Below are 18518 nucleotides of genomic sequence, written 5' to 3'. Positions count from 1 at the left end.
ATATTTTCTTGGCACACCTTGTCCTTGCTCTCATCCTATAGTAGCTGGGATGGGCTCCAGCCCCCCTGCGATCCTGATAAGGATAAGCAGAAGAGAATGAATGGATAAATGGACTTTGGGCCACTTGCTGCTTTTTGATGTCACAAAGTTCCAATAATCTCAAACAGGTTTCTTGTACGTGAGTTCAACGTACTCAAATGGGCTCCACAGTCATCAAATCTCAATCCAGCTGACCACTTTGGGATGTGGTGCAATGGGAGATTTGTTTTATGAATGTGCAGCCGACATATCTACAGCAGCCTTGTGATGCATCATGCCAGTATTGAGAATTTTCTCTAGCACCACGAAGAATTAATACCGCTCTTAAGGCCAAAGGAGGTCCAGCCCAGTGCCTGCAAGTGTACCTAATAAAGTGTCAGATGAGTGTATTTTACACTGTAATGCAAAGTTGGTTCATTCAACCTAAAAATAAGCAAAAAAAATTTCAGAAGCAATTAAATCTGCAATCACTTCAAGATGTGACAACTTGTTCTTTAATTAAAAACAGTCATTTGTACAAGAAATGTACACATAAAAATATACATGGACAACTACATACTCTATGAATGAATGAAGACACACAGTAAGCAAATGTTTCAAAAAAAAAAAAAAGCACATAAAACGATGGGGGAAAAGCACCACAAAAAAAAAGTGTGTTACGTTGCTTTGGTCTAGTCACAGTGGCTACATTTGAAATAGATATTTTGTCTAAATAAAAGACAATGTCACTCAGTTATACTATTTAGTGTTTTACATATTTACACAGAAAAATGGTCATGCAACGATGAGGGGGAGGAAATGAGAATTCGATATGCACACAGTGCTTTGGAGTGAGGGAGTCTGCTTTCGAACACCTGTGCTTGCTGTTAATATGAACCTGTGGTGAGTAATAACAGTCTAGGCTTGGTTAACAACGTGAAAGTGGTTGGATAAACTACGCTTTTTCCGTTCAAAGTTACTTCCAATGGCTTTACTTTGCAATCACAATTTATGCACAGACCTTTAATGCTCCACAATACCTCCTCAGCCACAGTTATGTGGTTATGCAAAATATAGCCAAATATAGCCATGAGCATTCCTTCTCTCTGGCCATAACTTAATAACGAATCCCTCAAAAACGACTTGTGCAGTTCTAAACAAATGACGTGGGAAAACCTGAAGATGACAGCGTGAATGAGCGTGAGATTACGATGCAGACAGTCAAGTGAAAGATCAATCAAAACGGAGAGACAACAGACCAAAAAGTAGCCTAAAATAAGAGCTCCCCGCTGCTCTATCACCTGCAAGGTTTGGTCATTAGAAGGTTTTCCACACAGATTATATAATGTAAACATTAAATTTTCATGCATTACAGTATTAGGTGCACTCTTCCTTTGTCGCCACCTCCATTTGCAATTGATCCATCATTTGAAATATTGGTATGAGATATACATTAATCCACACACTTATACCAGTACTACAACAAAATATCTTCGGGTGCTATATATATATAAAAAATATACAACATCTCCTCCATTATATAGATTTTCATTTAACTATTAATCCTCGATATAGACTCTGCAAAATAAAAGCTCTCAGCAGCCCACTACCGCCATGCTCAGTCGTATGCACAGCCCTGCATAATACCGTGAGAAAACAGCAGCGCAACCCACAGTTTTTATATGTAACATGCTCCTCGCCGGTTTATATTTAGGCCCTCAAAAACTGACCTGCCTTGAGGACATTCAGTGCTGGAGCTACTGCATCTGCAAACTCTCACCTGACTGCTGCGTGAACCAGTTTCTTCTGAAATCTCATACAACAAAGACATGCAGACATGCCAGTCTCACTTCCTGTATAGCAGTCAGTGAAGAGTATAATCTAGTGGGCAGGAAAAACGGGAAGGGTAGGAAGACTTCATAACAGTTATTTGGCTTTGCTTTGCCAAGAGGTACATAAAGGGAACTAATGGGAGTGAAGGGAGATAAATGGAAACTCTGAATAAGAATGCAAACAGTTCAAACACTGGCTTAAATCTCTGTAATTCTGTAAATATGCTCTATTTTTAGTTTCCTGATACCAACCACAGAGGTGCCTTTCACTGTTATAAAAATAGCTGAGTAAGAAGCAAACAGAGAGAAGAAAAAAACAGAGAAAGAGGGGAATCGGCAGCATCCTGGAAATATCACTTATACTAAAACGTTTATGTGAGATCGGTGCATTGTCTAAAGAATTGACACGTGTGCAACAGTTGGTGGTCTTGAAAACTTGAGCAGAGTTCAAATAAAGCATTTCCTTTGAGCGTTTGGTTTGGCGTTCCCGGTAGGTTTTCGGAAACGGCTGAATAGGATGTTCACATGTAAGCAAGGAGGCGCACGTCAGTATTGGTTTGTTTGAATTGAAAACAGTTGAGTCCTGAACAAAAAGAGGGCAGGGAAGTTGTGCAAAATAACAGCGTGCTTCTCAGATGCTCTCGTTACTGCATTTCTCAGAAGTGACAATACATTCCTCATCAAATACGCACAAGCCAAAGAACAAAATATTGGTATTTTTTTTAGACTTGGTAAAATGAACTTTGATGCTATCAACTCCATGAAATACAAACAGCAGTTAACAGTAATATTTGGGATTTGGAGGACTGGTGCAGCGGGGGTTTGCGTCGCCGATGAGCACGGTTCGGGCGGGTGATGACGTCGGCTTTAATAACCAGGTGATTGATTGGTCATCTCTCGTGGTGCATGAGTACGTGCACGCTGGTGTCTGGGTGTTTCACGTCGTGTGCTACCAACAAAGTTGTAACCAGATTTCTCTGTGTGTAGTAATGTTTTTTTGCTTTAAGGTTCCCATCGATTTTCAATACCCTGATTTGAACGTGGTCTGAGAAATAAAACACTTCTTTCCCTCCTCTCGCTCCCACAGATGGAAACAGGTCTTTGTGCTGGCTTTGTAGTGGAATAAAAACCCATTAAAAGCGTAGTGGGAGACACCTTAAAAGGATTTACTGGGAGTACATTTGTGTTAGCAGGAAGTGAGAATGCACCTTTTGGGAGAGCTCCCTTTTAACAGTGACAGGTGGTGAGTGCTTGCTCGATGATCCGGGCAAAGCCACGTTGAAGATAGTGCAGTATTTGGCCCAGAGTTGATTGTTTGGTTTACACCTTCAGAGTGTTGCCATGGTTTTTATTTGGACATATTGCTCGCAGCGCGTGTGTGTTTATATCTCTGTGGCAGTGATTTCCTCAAAGTGGATGTCATTGCTGCCGCTGCGCACTTCATAGTCCTCCATATCCCTGTTCTCCAGCTCCAGACTCAGCTCCCTCATCACTCTCTCCAGATCACGGTTGCGACGGTACATCTGGATGTAGTTCTGCTGCAGCTGTTTCTGGTAGTGGATTACCTGAGTTGATGGGAAAACAGCATTTGAGTTAAGTACATAGGTAAGGAGGATTAGCATAAGCTTTAAAATCTAGTTTGACACGTGTCACGCTGAAGGAAAAAGATTTAAAGTCAGTCGCCACGAAATGTTTACCTTCTCCTTTTCCTCCTGCCACACCCGCCTCTCTTCGTCGAAACGTGACAGCTGCTCCTCACCAGTCCTCCTCTCATACATGAGCTCAGCCTTCAGCCTATCAACCTGTTTCGATGTATCATGTTTAGTTCCTTTTCTTACAGAAATTTAAAGCAAAAAATGTGTAATGCTCGTCTCTACATGGGCCCATAAGCTACATAATAAATAAATGACAGCACAGAATGCAAAGTATTCCTATCAAAAGGCCACAAAACTGAGCTGACACAAAACCTCAATTGCATCAATTCACTTTCATCACATATGCTTGTAAAAGTTACCGAAAAACACATACCTGTTGCCTGAGTCCCAACACTGTTTCTGCATTCTGCCTCTGAGCCTTGGCTTCATCGCTCTCTCCACCCCAGACCAGATGAGTCTCCTCTCCGTTGCGGTACACAGAGGGACTGGGACCTCCCCTTCCTGCCACAGCTCTACCCTGTTGCAGCGTCAGACTCATGCATTGCCCCTTCATGGCTACATTTCCAGGCAGAGCAGGTCCGCTGTGACCGGTCAGAGCGTCACGTAGCCGGGCTGTCTCCTCTTCCAAACGGCTCACTTTCTCCCGGAGCAGCTCAGCTTCACTCTTGCGCCTCTGGAGTTCATTTTCGCAGACCTCCAGCTCCAGTGACCGCGTCCGCAGAGCAGTCTGGGCCTCCTGGGATCGAATCTGGCTGGCTTGCAGCTCAGAGCGAGCTTCTCTAAGCTGGGCCTTCAAGACCACAATGTCTCCTGCCTTCTGGCTGAGCTCCGACTGGATCTCCTTAAGCTGCTGCTTCAGGAGAGAGATCTCTCCTGACTTTTGACATACCTGGTGAACAACAGAAAGAAAGTGAGAGAGAGGCAAACCTCAATTTCTTCCAAGCTTACAAGTTCGTTTCAGGATTTTATGTTTTTATTAGTTGCTAAAAAGTAAGAGATGAACAGAAAATGAAAAGAGCAACTGACAAACAAAAATAGGATCACACAAATTCACAGCTGAGACATTTAATCACCGCGCTGCTTCTGACAGATTCATGACTGACTGTCTGGTATCTCGCTTTCACCTACCTCCCACTTTGTCTCCTCCAGACGTGGCCCTAGTTGGGTCTGCTCCCTCTGGATTGTGGCGCACCTCCTTTCCAGTGTCTCTCTGTCCTGCAGCAGAGAGGAGAAGTCCTCCTGTAGCTTCTTTTTCTCCTGCTGTAGCTGAAATACCTGACAACACACAAAGATGCACGTGATCATGCTTTCTTACAAAAACACAGATGTGCTAATCTAAAATAAGACATGCAAGTGTGGAGAGAGAAAACTACTAAAGCATAAGACAACATTAAAAATAACTGGAACAAAAACAAACACATTTGTGGCAGAGTTTGGGTTCACTGTGTAATGGATTAATCGAGCTTTCTAATTTAACGCTTACATTTCTTCATTTAATATTTTTAAATAGTTGGCATACCTGTAATTGAAGCACCTGCTGTGCTCTCTGTGCCTTCTGAGAGGCCTGCTTCATCTTCGTGGCACAGCTCTGTCTCAGCTCCTCCATCTCTCTTTCACAGCGGCGCTGCTTCTCTTCATACACCTGTCACAGTAAAAGACGCAGCTGAGAGGTCAAACATCAGCTCCTCAGCGTATCAAGTTTATGATCGGTGTCTTGAGGCGACCGTGTCTCACCTGGCAGATGGCAGCTTCATTCTCGTCCAGATTTTCTCTGAGCTGCTGGAGCTCCAGGTCCCGTTCCCTCAGCTTCTCCTCGAGCTCCCGCACCACGGCCTCGTAACCCTCCACGGGGGGTGGAGAGTGGCCACAGGACCCACTGTCTGACAGGGGCTGCCCGCGCCCACTAAGTGACCCCGAGCCTGTGCTCTTGCTGGACGAGGAACGTCCACTGTCTGAGTTACTGTGACCGTGACTCCCGCCTCCACCAGAAGTATTTCGGCTGATGCCCGACACAGGCTCCAGCTGGCCTCCTGACCCAGAACCAGCACTGGAGCCCTCACTGGGAGCCAAACTGTAACCTGTGCTGCTGTGAGTAGGGAGGCTGGAGAGCGAGTTCCTCCCTGAATCTGACATGGAGCAGGACTGACTGCTCCGAGCATTGCGACCACCGGTGTAGGAGTTGCACTTCCCTTCAGAGTTGGAACTGCTGCTTCCACCATTCCCGCTTGTACCGCTGGCACTGCTGGATCCTCCATGGGGCAGCAGAAGGTTGAGGCTGGCCTCCGACAGAGTGCTGGCACCTGGCCGTGGCGAAAGATACTGTACGGAGTGCCGATTCTTGGGAACGACAGGCTTGAACGCTGTAGGACGGATCAGCACTTTCTCCATGTTCTGAAAGTGTAGATTATTAAAAAAAAACCAACTAGCATTAATGACTGTTGTGTTAATTAGTAATGACTGAGTAAAACTCATTAGTAAAGGCTGAGCGATGTGCTGGCAGGCCACCCCACAAGGCTCTGATTAGTTTGGTTTGGTTTAATTTATATTTAAAGGGTTCATTAAGCAATTTCCTTAATGATATTCCTATCGTATAAGATGGATAGACAGACGTAAGATGGAGAAGAGTGGAGGAGAGGAAAAAATCTGATTAAAGGGCACAGAAACAAAGGGCACAGACGAGAGCGAAGGGAGAGTCGTGACAAAGACTGAGAGCGTGAAAGCATCCTCTCCTCTGTAAGCATTTTCTTAATGATCTTTCTCAGAGTTCACTAAAGACGTCACTGGATGCGAGCGAGCTCTGACACTCATCATGATGTGTCTGCAAGGTGAGCAGCTGTCAAATGATCCATCTGAGCCTGTCAGGCCGGTTATTAAGCTTCCCTCCGGATCGATAGGAATAAATAGCCAATTAGACAGCTGAGGTAATCTGCTGTAAAACGTGTTCATGCAGGCAGCAGAGATAACAGATTAAAAAAAAGTCCTCAGTATGATATTTGATGTCCTGGTGGGTGATATTGAGATGTAATTTAAGAAGAAACTGACCTATAAATATCTTCAGATTAGAGGTCAGGGACACTGACAGAGGTGCTGGGGTTTCAGTGTCATGCTGAAAGGCACTTTCCACTTTCTGCACCACCCTACAGCCCCAAAGGATGTGAGATATGCGAAACAGTACGGTATGGTAAACGATTAATACACGGTTTAAGATCTTTCAACTACATTTAATAGATTTCTTTAGCAGATGAAGCTGAAGATTGATATGGACTCAAAGGCATGGCCAATTGATTTGGACAGTTATTATACTTTTTTATTTTTTATTTCGTTTTGATTTTTTAAAAATTCTGTTTAGTTTCTTTTAGCCACAAGATTGGGTTTGCTAGTTTCAGTTTAGTTTTTATTAGTTTCAGTGTTAGTTTTAGACTTTTGTCAATATTATTGTATTTATTGCAAATGTCAGAGGCAAGAATATTTTTATTCTTGCATCCTCTTGTTAATATCAGCAAAATGAAATCAGAGTATTAAATCAGCATCATCTTCCCAGATTATCCCTGTACTTCTCCTCACCTTCTCCAGCTGTCCAGACACTGGGATGAGTTTGGGAGGAGGTCCACCAATGTTCCCATTTAGAGTCCTGTTGTCTTTTTGGTCCTCTGAGTCGCTGCAGGGGCTTGCAGCAGTCAGCACCAGGTTGTCGTTCCAGTCTCCAACCACCACCTCCTTGCTCACATACCCAAAGTTCCCATTAGTGCTGCCACCGACACCGCCTACTGTTCCAGCAACCGTTACACCCCCTCCTGTCCCAGCAGAGTTTCCAGGCCGTGGCTGCTTCTTTGTGGGAAGCGGTGGAGGCAGAACCTGGGCCTGAGGCTCTGTTCTGTTGCTGATAACCAGCAGCTGCTCCAGGGAGCTCCCACTGCGGAGGGTATTATCCTGGAGCCGGAAGCAGCTGGTAGCTGGCGTGGAGCGGCGTGGCTTGGTGTTGAATTCGCTGGCAGCCCTGCAGTGTCTCTCTTGGTACGTCCGGCCTGATATGAGACTACTCACTGACCCCATGGCTGTGTCAGAGGTGCAGTGCCCACAGGGGCCAGAGCAGGGACCTGAGGGGGAATGGGATGATAGCGGCCGGCACTGCTGGATGTCGAGGCCTGGATTCGGGTGGTCACTCACGGTCAGGGGTAGTGCCTGAACCAGAGCCATGGTAGCCCGACGGCGTCAGACGCACCACACACTCTGATAAGAGAGAAAACAGACACAAAATGTTACATTTATACTCCAGATGCAGCTATTACACAGGTTTTTTATTCAATGGTGTTTATCCTAGTGTTGTATTTTTATTTTATTCAAAAACACAACACTAGGCACGAGAAAAGATCACTGCAGAAAGCTGCACTGCGGTGGATCAGTCAAACTACATCAGCGTGGGCTGTAGCTGCAGAGCAAAAGTAGCAGTAGCCGTGTGGAAGGTAAAACACTAAAATGAGACTTGCCAAGAAGGACGCAAAGAAGGGTATCGGATGGGTTGGGCTTAACTCTGAACTGACGCTTCGCTCCACTAATGATAAAGTAAGTCAATCAATTTAACAAATCTAAACCAATCTATTTTATTTTAAAGCCCTGCAAGAGATCAAATTCTGTGGACATGCATTTCAGCTGATTTGACAGGTGTAAAAATTTGGAGCATGTAAGACGCTTTGGAAGGAAACACTTTCTCATGTAGCAGCTTTGGCTCCTGTGTCCACAGCTGTCTCACACATCATGGGTGGGAGGAGATAAAACTTAATGAAAAAAATCTTCATATTACAAATCACCTCTGAACTCTCTTCAATGTGTTGCCATTATTAACAAAACTTTAAATGCAGACATATGTTTTGGAAGAAATTGTGTTTCGTTCTTACAGTAGAGTTCCAGAGACTTGAAGAATCAATGGCCTGTATTAGTATAGCGCTTTACTAGTCCTTAAGGACCCCAAAGCGCTTTACACATCCAGTCATCCACACATTCACACACTGGTCATGGCAAGCTACATTGTAGCCACAGCCACCCTGGGGCGCACTGACAGAGGCGAGGCTGCTGGACACTGGCGCCACCAGTAGGCAACGGGTGAAGTGTCTTGCCCAAGGACACAACGACCGAGATTGTCCAAGCCAGGGCTCGAACCGGCAACCTTCCGATTAAAAGACGAACTCCCAACTCTTGAGCCACGATCGCCCCAATGAGCAATGAAGCAAACTTATTTTTTCTGATTCACTACACCCACTTTACAGCTGTTTGAAATATTTCAAGCCCCCTCCCCCGTGACCTCCACAGTCACGGCTCATCCCTCATTAAACATACTGTATCTACTGCTAATTGCCAGTGTCATTAACGAGGCAGGAGGAGAAAAAAAAAAAAAAGAGGATGGATTTAGTAAAGGGTGAGGGGGGTGAGTCACAATCATCTCCAGCTCCAGCTGCTCTGTGATATTCCTGCGTGTCCTCGTCTGAACCTGCGAGCAGTCATCTGGGTATTATTCCTAAAGTGGTTTGAAATTTATTCACTTTACCGTTTTATGATGACAAGGCTCACACCCATCAAAGAACATCTTTGAAGGAAATGAATATTAGCTTCAGTCGGTTGCTGTACTATTTTTAGGCAGTGAAACATGGATAGATATTATTAACACAATAAATGGAAGCAGATTAAGTCTTCAATTTGCAGATAGCATTATCAGTATTGCCCAGAGGGGCATAGACGGGACTCGCATCCTAGCCTGCTGTGCCAATCTGAAACCCGTCTGGCCAAGTGGAATAATCCTTTGTGCCATGGCTGCACACGGTTATGTACATGTCCATTCTGAAAAATGGTGACAATAATCACCCCCTAAGAGAAGTCTATATTCTCGGAAATACAATAAATACAAACACCAGCTGTGGATTAAAATAAAAAGGAATGAGAACAGTTTTGGTTGGCTGTTCTAAAGCAAGTGTGTTAACTCATGTTTCAGATCTCACAAATTGAGCCAACAGTGCAAACTCTTGAACAGTGTCTCACTGAAGGCGTTCATGGTATTGGTATTATCAGAGACTACCTCGAGAATTTGGGAGTGGAGCGGATGGATGTCAACCCTATCGAACACTTGTGAGATTGGCTCGGGCATGCTGTTCATGGCAGAGTGAGAACAAAACCACACTGGCTCGCTTTTCTGTACAAATGTGGCAGCATTTAAGGGGAAGTAAACAGGTTTTCCAATAGTATAAGATTTATTGCCAAGAAGCAGTGTTACAACAAAGAAATTATCAACCAAACATAAACTTCCTTGCTTTTTATTCTAAGCTTACATACACCCGCTCGAGCAGTATACCAGCAGGGTTCATATATAATCAGCCGATTGTAGCCATTTGCCGGTATATCGGTATCAGCGTTCGTAACAGTCAAGTAAAGACGACACAGGAGAAACACGCATCAGCCATGTTAAGAGTGTTGATGGTGGATTGTTTGTCTGCCAGAGATTACCCTGAAACTTTTCCATGTTGTCAAAAGGTGTTTGGGACACAACAAACACCAGAACCAGCTGATCCGAGGAGAGTCAGCAGCATGTAAATGAGTTACACAACTTACTTTTTAAAATGCATGATCATCTTGTCTTAGTAAGGACATATACATAACTGTATATGAAAACTGTTTGGCAAATGTTTCTTTCATGTATCTTATTGAAAATACTGGCCAATATATCGGATATTGACTAGTGGTATTGGATTTTTAGATGATTGGCCCAAATGGGTGAGTGACATTGATTCCATCCATCACAGACCACTACTGGAGTGGGTTTTTTCTTACACTCAGTATTTCACTCTCCAACAAAAGTCGGTCATCAAACGACTCATTTTAATTTGGAAGAAAAGCGGTCTTTTAGCTGCTAACCATCTGCAATGACTACACAGCTGAATTAAGAAAAGCTAAACTATCTCCTCCACCCCTTTCTCGTCACATCTAGCTTCAAAAGGATGGCAATGGTGAAAATGCTCATCTCAAGGCTTAAAGATGGGACTCTACAAATTAAAGGTTTATATCATGGTGGCATGAAATTTTCAAGGGGTCACTAGAGGAACTGAGGTTTTTGGCACTTCAGTGTTGGCCTCATTTTGTGTGCTCGAGGTTGCCTCACACATGACACACAGCAGGAAACAGTCAAGCTCCGACATGTTTGTATTATTGAAAATACTGTGTGATTTAGATGAGAGAGCCTTACGGGCAGAGCGTGCAGCAACTCACACATCACACCCGCTCGCTAGTGGTGAATGCAACAGATATTAACTGTGCTATTTGAATACTGGTGCAATTGGACATCACATGGACTTTGTACTTGGAAGCTGGGAGGTTAACTGGGCATTTGCTGTTTCACATGCAGCTCTGTTGGGTAAGAAAAGCTGAAATATTTTGATTGTTCGTGAAAGTATGTTGACATAATGGATTTTATTTGTCATTAATGATTGAATCCTGATCAAGCAATCAAGTTTATAATATCCTGCTTTGATTTTATCACTGAAAAAATACAACTCACTGGATAGGAGTTTGAGGAAAGCATATGTAACGGCTCAAACTATTCATTCGTGATCAGTAAGCAGGACGATTCGATTCCTGCCAGTTCACTCCATACTGACTAAACCATCTGTGAGTACATGGCAGAGAGTGACGGGGAGTTAAAGAGACGAGACAGGCTTCGTGAGTACTCGTGAGTCAAGGAGATAAAGATATGCGTGGTATGTGATCATTTCCAATGCCAAAATAATCACGCCTCACACAACCTCCTTTCCCCTTTGATCCAGCCACCACTAACCCCCACCCTTCTCCTCTACACTCCCAGCCCTGACAAGGACCTCTCAGGCAGGGATAATAGAATTAACAAGCCTCTGCGACCGTCAACCGTGACCCCCTCCTCCTGAGGAATGGGGTGGGGGGCGGCTGGTCTGATTCTGCCCTCCCCTCCCACCCCTGTGACCTCCGAGGGCAGGGCTTTGTTCTGGCTACTCGGGCAACAAATCTCAAAAGCTAATTTCCCCCTCTGATGTTGCTCACTGGTTGGTTCTTAAAAGTTATTGAAGGCCTCCTCTCCTCCTTGGTTCTTCTGAGAAAGTGAAAATATTTTCATAATCCGCTCCATCCGCCCTCACTGCTTCCTCCACCTTCCTCATTACACGCATCCTCCTCTGCTGTCAGCAGCACAAGACAGGCAGAGAAAAAACAGCCATCACCACTAAATATAGAAAACATCTCAAGTGCCTGAAATCATTCTGATAGTCTTTCATGAGGCATTTGATTCGGTGTTCAAAAATAAACTCCAATAGTGTTACAGCTAGCTGTGATGGGGTCAACCCAGGGGCACTTTACACCACATCCTGACACTCTAACACTATTAAATGATGCTGAACCGCTTAAAGGCAGCATTACTGCTTCTGACAGGAACTGGAAATACTTCAAGTGGATGTGAGAGTTTAGCGTCCACATGGTACCAACTGGCCCAGGATGAACAAGAGCAGGGCTGATAGAAGAAAGAAGTTCCCAGGTAGCTCTCTAACAAGATCCAGAAGTCAGTTCTGTGACGGGGAAATAATCCCGTTATGATAAGTCTGTTAATAATGCCAGTCCTTCCCAGGAGAGGAAACCCCATTATTGAGCAGCAGTAGATCGCCCCTTGCAATCCCACGCAACCTCAGAGCTGTTCCGGAGACTCTGCTGGGCTCAGGACAAACTCAGAAAAGTGAAAACACGAAGGAAGGAAAAGAAAGGGGATAAGGGGTAAACACACAAAGGAAGGCTAGCTGTGAGTGTTGCCTGGGGTTTTAGGGGATTTTCCAATATCAGGTTGCCCAAAAAGAGGAGCCAAACAGAAATGAGCTTCAGGGAGAACCGTGCATCCATAATCCTGTTTATCATTATTTTGCCAGTGCAGAGACACAGAGGTCTGAGCACCTTAACGTCTCAAATCAAATGTGAACCGAGACAACTTGTCTTTGCTGAACCACCTCCTGCTGACCGAGCAAAAATGCTGTTACTCATGTCGGCTTGCAGGAATTTTCCTTCAACCCAACAAGCCGAAGACGACAACGACATGCAGTGAAATCTGCACGGCAGGCCACAGCTGTGTTATGGCTGTGAAAACAAGTCATGCTGAAGCATCTTCGGTCCTGTAAAACCCGAGGGTTTATGAGTACATGCGGTCAAGCAGCAGAGTGTGGCATTCTGTTTAAACTCAAATGTAACTAGCAAAAAGTGCTTTCCTTTGTAATCCAGGACATGCAGCTTGATGACATTGTAAAAAAAACTAGCGTATGCCGTAATCATGATAAACGTATCCATTACTGACACACAGGGCTAAATTTGCTTAATTAATCCTTTAAAATTTGAAGATGTTTTGACAAAAGACACAAAAGTCCCTGTTTTAGACTAATTTCAATAGAGCAAAACAGCAAATGTTCACACTGGAGCAGGTAGAACAAGGAAATGCATAAACTGCAGGGTGCTTTCTGTTTATTTACACCTGCATTAGATCAGACCAGTATTCATTCTGCTTTTATCTCAGGTCTATTCTCCACCAAATATCTTCTTGTTTCTAAATATCTAAATATCTTCTACATTTCTGATATCTGTATGTCAGAAAAATGTAATTTATTGAACAGTTTCTGATGAATAAACTGAAAATAACACATTATTTTTGGCCCCAAATCTTCACTCAGCAGACGTCTCAGGCATGAGGATAAAAATGTGCATTCCATTTGAAAGTGGAAGTCAGAATTTCTGAGTTCTCAGTCTGCATTTTCAGCTGAAATGCCTCCTCAGAAAGTTGGAGCCCCACCAACCCTGACTTCACAATCCAAGATGGTGGCATCGCACATAAACAGAAATAAAAACTTCCACTGTTTCCACTTCCACTGTTGTGAGTTAAAGCTGGCTAAATAAGCCATACACAGAGCATTGACCAGGCTTTATGCATAAACCTGCTGCAGCGATGTTTAAAGTGCATTGTTCCACCTCGTTAAGGAGCAAAACGATTTTTCCTTGCTTTTTCAAATTTACTACTGGAACAAGCTCAACTCATGAGCAACGTCACTCCTAGCTCCGACCTCCGAGGCAAGTGGAACACCCTCAAAACACCTGTTAGTGTGACTTGGCCACCCAGCCAGCAAAGTTTGCCCCTTTAATGATGCTGCAGACTTTTCCACCTGTGGTGACAATGCTGCATGGATTGTAAACATCGCTGTGTTTAATCATATAAGAATGTGTTGCAAGTGAATATTTATGTATTTCACATTGTTACCAAAGGTACTTATGTCTCCTCCCTTTTTCACAAGGAGTTTGCATGTTTGATTTGGCAGCATTTTACACTGATACCCTTCCTGATGCTACCTCAAAGGTGGATTTGTGTCCCCTATGAACTAGCAACCCTAACCCTAGCGCTTTCCAAGAAAATGTGTAAACCACTACAGTATGGAGCCACAAAAAGAAAATTCAAGAATAGGCACGTTTTGAAATTTGAGGAAATATAAAAAACACAAGGCCCAGGGGCCAAAATGGGCCCAGCAAAGACTCAAATGCAGCTCAGTGGACGGCTTTACAGAAAAATTTAATTAGGCACAAATTTTGGATTTGTAACAAGTTTTACAGCTTTCCCTACTGATAAGATCCTCCCCTGTGGCCTTTCATGTAAGCTAAAGCAATTAATTAATAGATAAACAAATAGATTACAGAAGATAGTGAGTATTGCTATGAACTCTAGAAATGTCTGCTTTTTATAAAGTTATGTTACAGTAAAGATTAAAGTCCAAAGAACTGTGCTGACAGATGTCTTCGATTTCCCACAGCAGCGTTTCTTTATCATGTAGAAAAACAGAGAGGTACTGTGGAAACTGCGCTTGTTTTTCATATATTAAGATATCTCAGGAATTAAATGTGTAGTTAGCTTCTTTACACTGACACAAAAGGCAGTTTTACTAGTTCGGCCCAGGCTAAAGTGGGCTGTATGATTTTGACATCCCTATCCTACCTTTGACAACTAAGTTATAATTAGTACATATTTAAGTCCAAGTAGGTGTTTGTGCTAACATTTTAAAGAAATTATTTCAAGGTGTTCCTCAGACGTTGCATTCATGAGAATAAATGATGACCTCAACTTCCTTCCTCCCATTTCATCCTTTTTAGCATTTCTGCTCAATTTCACCCGTTTCCCCTCTGATTTTCTCACTTCTTTGTTTCCTGTGCTTCGCCGTTGCTCCATCTCTCTCCTGTCACTCTTTCTTTTCCATCCTCACCGTTTCATACCACTCCCTGCTCGCTGGTCTATGCAGCTAGATTTTCAACTGCCCATTCTTTAACTGCAGCACCACAGTGTGACTAACCAAAGGTAAAGCCAGTGTATAGATCAGAGCAACAAGTGGAAAGAATAAAAATCACCAGATCAGAGTCGGTGCTGCAAAAATATCAGTATGCAAGTGGTAATAAGAACCACACATTATGATGGGGTGGCCGCCGAGCTGTATATTTTTGATCAGTGGCACTCAAGTACTTCCCCAGCAGGACAGAGAGAGTGCATAACATGAAATTGAATGCTCGCAGCAGAAAAATGCCACTCTGGTATACAGATCCTGGGTGGCCTTGATTAATCTTGAGACAAGTGATCGCAGTGGATGGAAACAGAGAGAGAGACAGAGGTAGAGTGAAAATCAACAGGCTAGGTGAGTCACAATAATCCTCGATGGCTGCTAACAAAAGAGGATCCACAAGTACAGGCAAGGCAGCGACACACAAGCACACAATAAGGCAATCAGTTCAGCCCTAATCTGCTCACCTCTTTATTTGTCACGCATCTACTCACTGAAACGCCGCAATAAAACTTCAAACGGGCAAGAAATGGTATTATAATGAAGTAAGCCAACACCACTGTAAAATGAGACATGTCTTTTAAAGTTTTGCCAGAAGACCTGAGGTTATATTATTCCATCATTCCTGCACAATGACTGTCTGTCTGAGTGGGCGCTCACTGTCACCTACCCCCACATGGCTAGGCTTTACAGTCTCAGTGTGTGTGTTTTGCTGAATGCATGCATACTTTCTTAGTCCTCATTAACTCATCACCTTAGAGCCAAATCTCTCTTCACTCAGGAGAGATATTGTCCTCTTTGTTTGACGCTAACTTTTTTCGTGTTGAGCTCTGACTTCATTTTTTCATTTTCTTTGTCAAAAAAACCCCAAACAAACAAAAAACTGGAGAAATACGTTTTCTAGCAAAGTGCAAGTCTGTGCAGGAGTAACTGGCAACAGGTTCTCCTTTGCTCCATTTTTTTCCTTTTGTGCTTTTACAACCAACTTGTTGCTGTTGCAGACCTTAGCCTCTCCCTCTGTTTGGAAGCGTTGCCATGGCATTTGAGGCCCACATTTTTCATGTGCATGGCGAAATGAGATAGAGTCAGGAAGCGTGGTGAAAAAAAGAAAGGAAGGGAAAGAGTGATAGAATAGGTGAATAGGTGAGTGAAGGAGTGTGTTTTGTGCATTTGTGACAGTTTGACAGCAGACAGGTTTGGTTCTTTAGCATCTCAAAGCATCTGGCCTCAATTTGAACTTGAGAGCGGGCTTACCGAAGCCCAGACTCTCTTGTTGTCCTATCACGCACAGGGACGCTCACACATACATATAGCTGCAGGGGCAAATCATAAAATTCTTGTGGGGGTTGAAACTACTGAAAATGGAAAATGGAAAGACATTTAAGTTGACATATAGCCACGAATAGACCTTGGGAAGATTATTTCTAAGTTCAGTTTGGAACACACTGCCTGTTAGGTTCCCCACAAACACCCACAGCTGACTTAAGAACTGAATCTTCTCATACATTTTGTCAAGATGCACCAGACAATACATGTGGTCACACACACACCAAGCTTCCACAGCCAGTATGTCACTAATAAATGGATTATACTTACTTACAGATGCACACGTGGACAGCTGCAAACAACATGGATGAGCAGTTAGAAGAATAGTTACATTACCATTACCAAGTCTAGTCTAGTTTTAGTGTGTATATGCACATGTTTTGTTTACTCAGCTACTCCTTTTATACACTTCAACCTTGATGGGTTTATGGCTGTGGTGGTGTACCACTGTTACACCAACACAGTGGATTTTTTGTTTTATCATACAATGATATACATGATGTGAAGAGAGTTTTACAAAAGTAGCGACTTAACTGTTTAGGAATTACAGACATTTTGATTCATAGTTCGCCATTTGGGCTCAAAAGTAACTGGACAATTGACTGACAAGCAGATTCACCTTCAAGTGAGAGCTGTTCCTTCATTATTCCACTGTAAGAAGAGGGTAAAAGGCATAAAAGATCTAGAGTGGATTGCAAGTACCTAACTTGCATTTGGTAGCTGTTCACTGGAAGTCTCAATTAGGCTCAGAGATGTCAATGAAAGTTAACAGTCCTTTATTAGGCTTAAAACTAAAATAAGCTTCAGAGAGACAGCAAAAAGTTCAAAAGTGATCAAGTCAGCAATCGAATGAACTGGCCCGGTGAAAAAGACTAACAGGTCTGAAAACCCAAAGAAGACAACTAATGTGCATGATCGCAGATTTATTTCCATGGTTCAGAAAAACTAAATCTAACCAAGTCAAAACCACTCTCTGGGAGGTAGTCCATAATCAAGAGATGCCCTCATGAATGAAAACACAGGGAGCTTACAGTAAGGAGCAAAGCACTAGTTAGACTTTGCCAGAAAACATTTAAAAAAAAAAACCCTGTTCTGATCCAAAAAAAATTCTTTGGAAAGGTGAGACCAAGATGAAAGATAAAGGATAGATAGTTTAAAAAAAAGAAAAAGCATGGATAAGGAATCAAACAGCTCATGACAGATAATGCATACCACGTTATCTGTCGAACACGGCGGAGGTAATGTTATGTCATGGGCATGCATGCCTGCCAGTGGAGCCAGGTCATCAGCACTCATTGATGATCTCACATGCTGACAGAAATAGCAGCATGAGTATGAATATGAATTTAACATGGCATTAAATTTTAGGTCTGACATATTTAAATTTGTATTAGAAATGACAGAGAACTCAATACCCAGCCTTTAACAGTGCTTCAGTCAGCTGACGCTGGAGGAAACTGAGGTAGCAGTATGTGTAAAAAGGGGAAGATGGCTGACATTCCTGGTCTGCTCCAAATGTTGGATTTTCCAGGAGGTTTTCCAGCCACTGAAAGTTATCCAGCAGTGGTCAGCGGTCAGACCCACAGACACTGGAAATACCAAGAATGCCGGTGGTAGAGACACATGGATTAGTCTGGCCAGTGGACTACCGTTTGTCAGGATCAATGACCAGTTCAAACTAAACTATTTCACTTAATTTATGAAATCTTATCAGTGGAAAAGCATGTCATCTGGTCTTTAACAACATGGCTAATCCAAACTCTGTTTGAAGCCTCATTGTCCCAACAGTAGTGAGAAGAGCAAGTTTTCCCTCCTAAACTTCCCTTCCTTCCCCCCCTGCTGCTTTGGCTGTACGACAGTGGAGGGCCATTGTTTCAGTTTAACAAGAGGGTAGAAAGCAGAGAGAAAAGGCCTGTTATCTTACACTGAAAGCAACCACACTTTGGCACACAATGTGACCTATAATGCGACGCAGAACAAAGACGGGGTAACGAGCGATATGACTTTCTCTTTACTGGCATCCTTCAATGAGGAAAAGTAGGACTCGATATCTGAAAAGTCTCAAATTTTTCTTATGTTTCTCAGAAAGTGTCACAGCTCGAGAGTGAAATCAGCAATCATAGCTGAAGCAGAAGATAACAAAGACAATGCCGCCCACACGCATACACAAAAAACACAGAGTGCTACTAAATACAGCCAGGCAAATGAGTTCCACAGCAGCTATTACATAAGCAACAATGCCTCACTTTAACTGTGCCAGCCTCACTTCATAAATTCAACTCCACTCATGTGGGAAAATATCTGACATGGCGAAGGAGCACATGTGCAGACGT

The 18518-nt window shown here is 43.3% G+C and overlaps 1 protein-coding gene across 1 annotated transcript in view; it reads right to left on the bottom strand.

The window, feature by feature from the left end:
- Positions 1 to 510: 510 nt before the first annotated feature.
- lzts2a (leucine zipper, putative tumor suppressor 2a) overlaps positions 511 to 18518 on the bottom strand; it is a 44660-nt gene continuing 26652 nt past the window's right edge. Inside the window, exons 3-9 of the mRNA XM_086259466.1 lie at positions 7070 to 7735; positions 5240 to 5896; positions 5025 to 5147; positions 4634 to 4780; positions 3879 to 4394; positions 3548 to 3652; positions 511 to 3415 (exon numbers count right to left, since the gene is read on the bottom strand). Coding sequence (XP_086115592.1) covers positions 3233 to 3415; positions 3548 to 3652; positions 3879 to 4394; positions 4634 to 4780; positions 5025 to 5147; positions 5240 to 5896; positions 7070 to 7702 — 2364 coding nt within the window. The 5' untranslated portion in view covers positions 7703 to 7735 and the 3' untranslated portion in view covers positions 511 to 3232. The remainder of the gene's footprint in view (positions 3416 to 3547; positions 3653 to 3878; positions 4395 to 4633; positions 4781 to 5024; positions 5148 to 5239; positions 5897 to 7069; positions 7736 to 18518) is intronic.

This window comes from Aulonocara sp. 'chitande type north' Nkhata Bay, linkage group LG13 (genome assembly GCF_057382095.1).
Source record: "Aulonocara sp. 'chitande type north' Nkhata Bay isolate Kocher_YH1m ecotype deep benthic linkage group LG13, A_spYH_male_GT1.1, whole genome shotgun sequence".
Taxonomy (NCBI): Eukaryota; Metazoa; Chordata; class Actinopteri; order Cichliformes; family Cichlidae; genus Aulonocara; species Aulonocara sp. 'chitande type north' Nkhata Bay.
The sequence above is the reverse complement of the archived record's forward strand: the minus strand, read 5'-3'. Positions and strand labels throughout refer to the sequence as shown.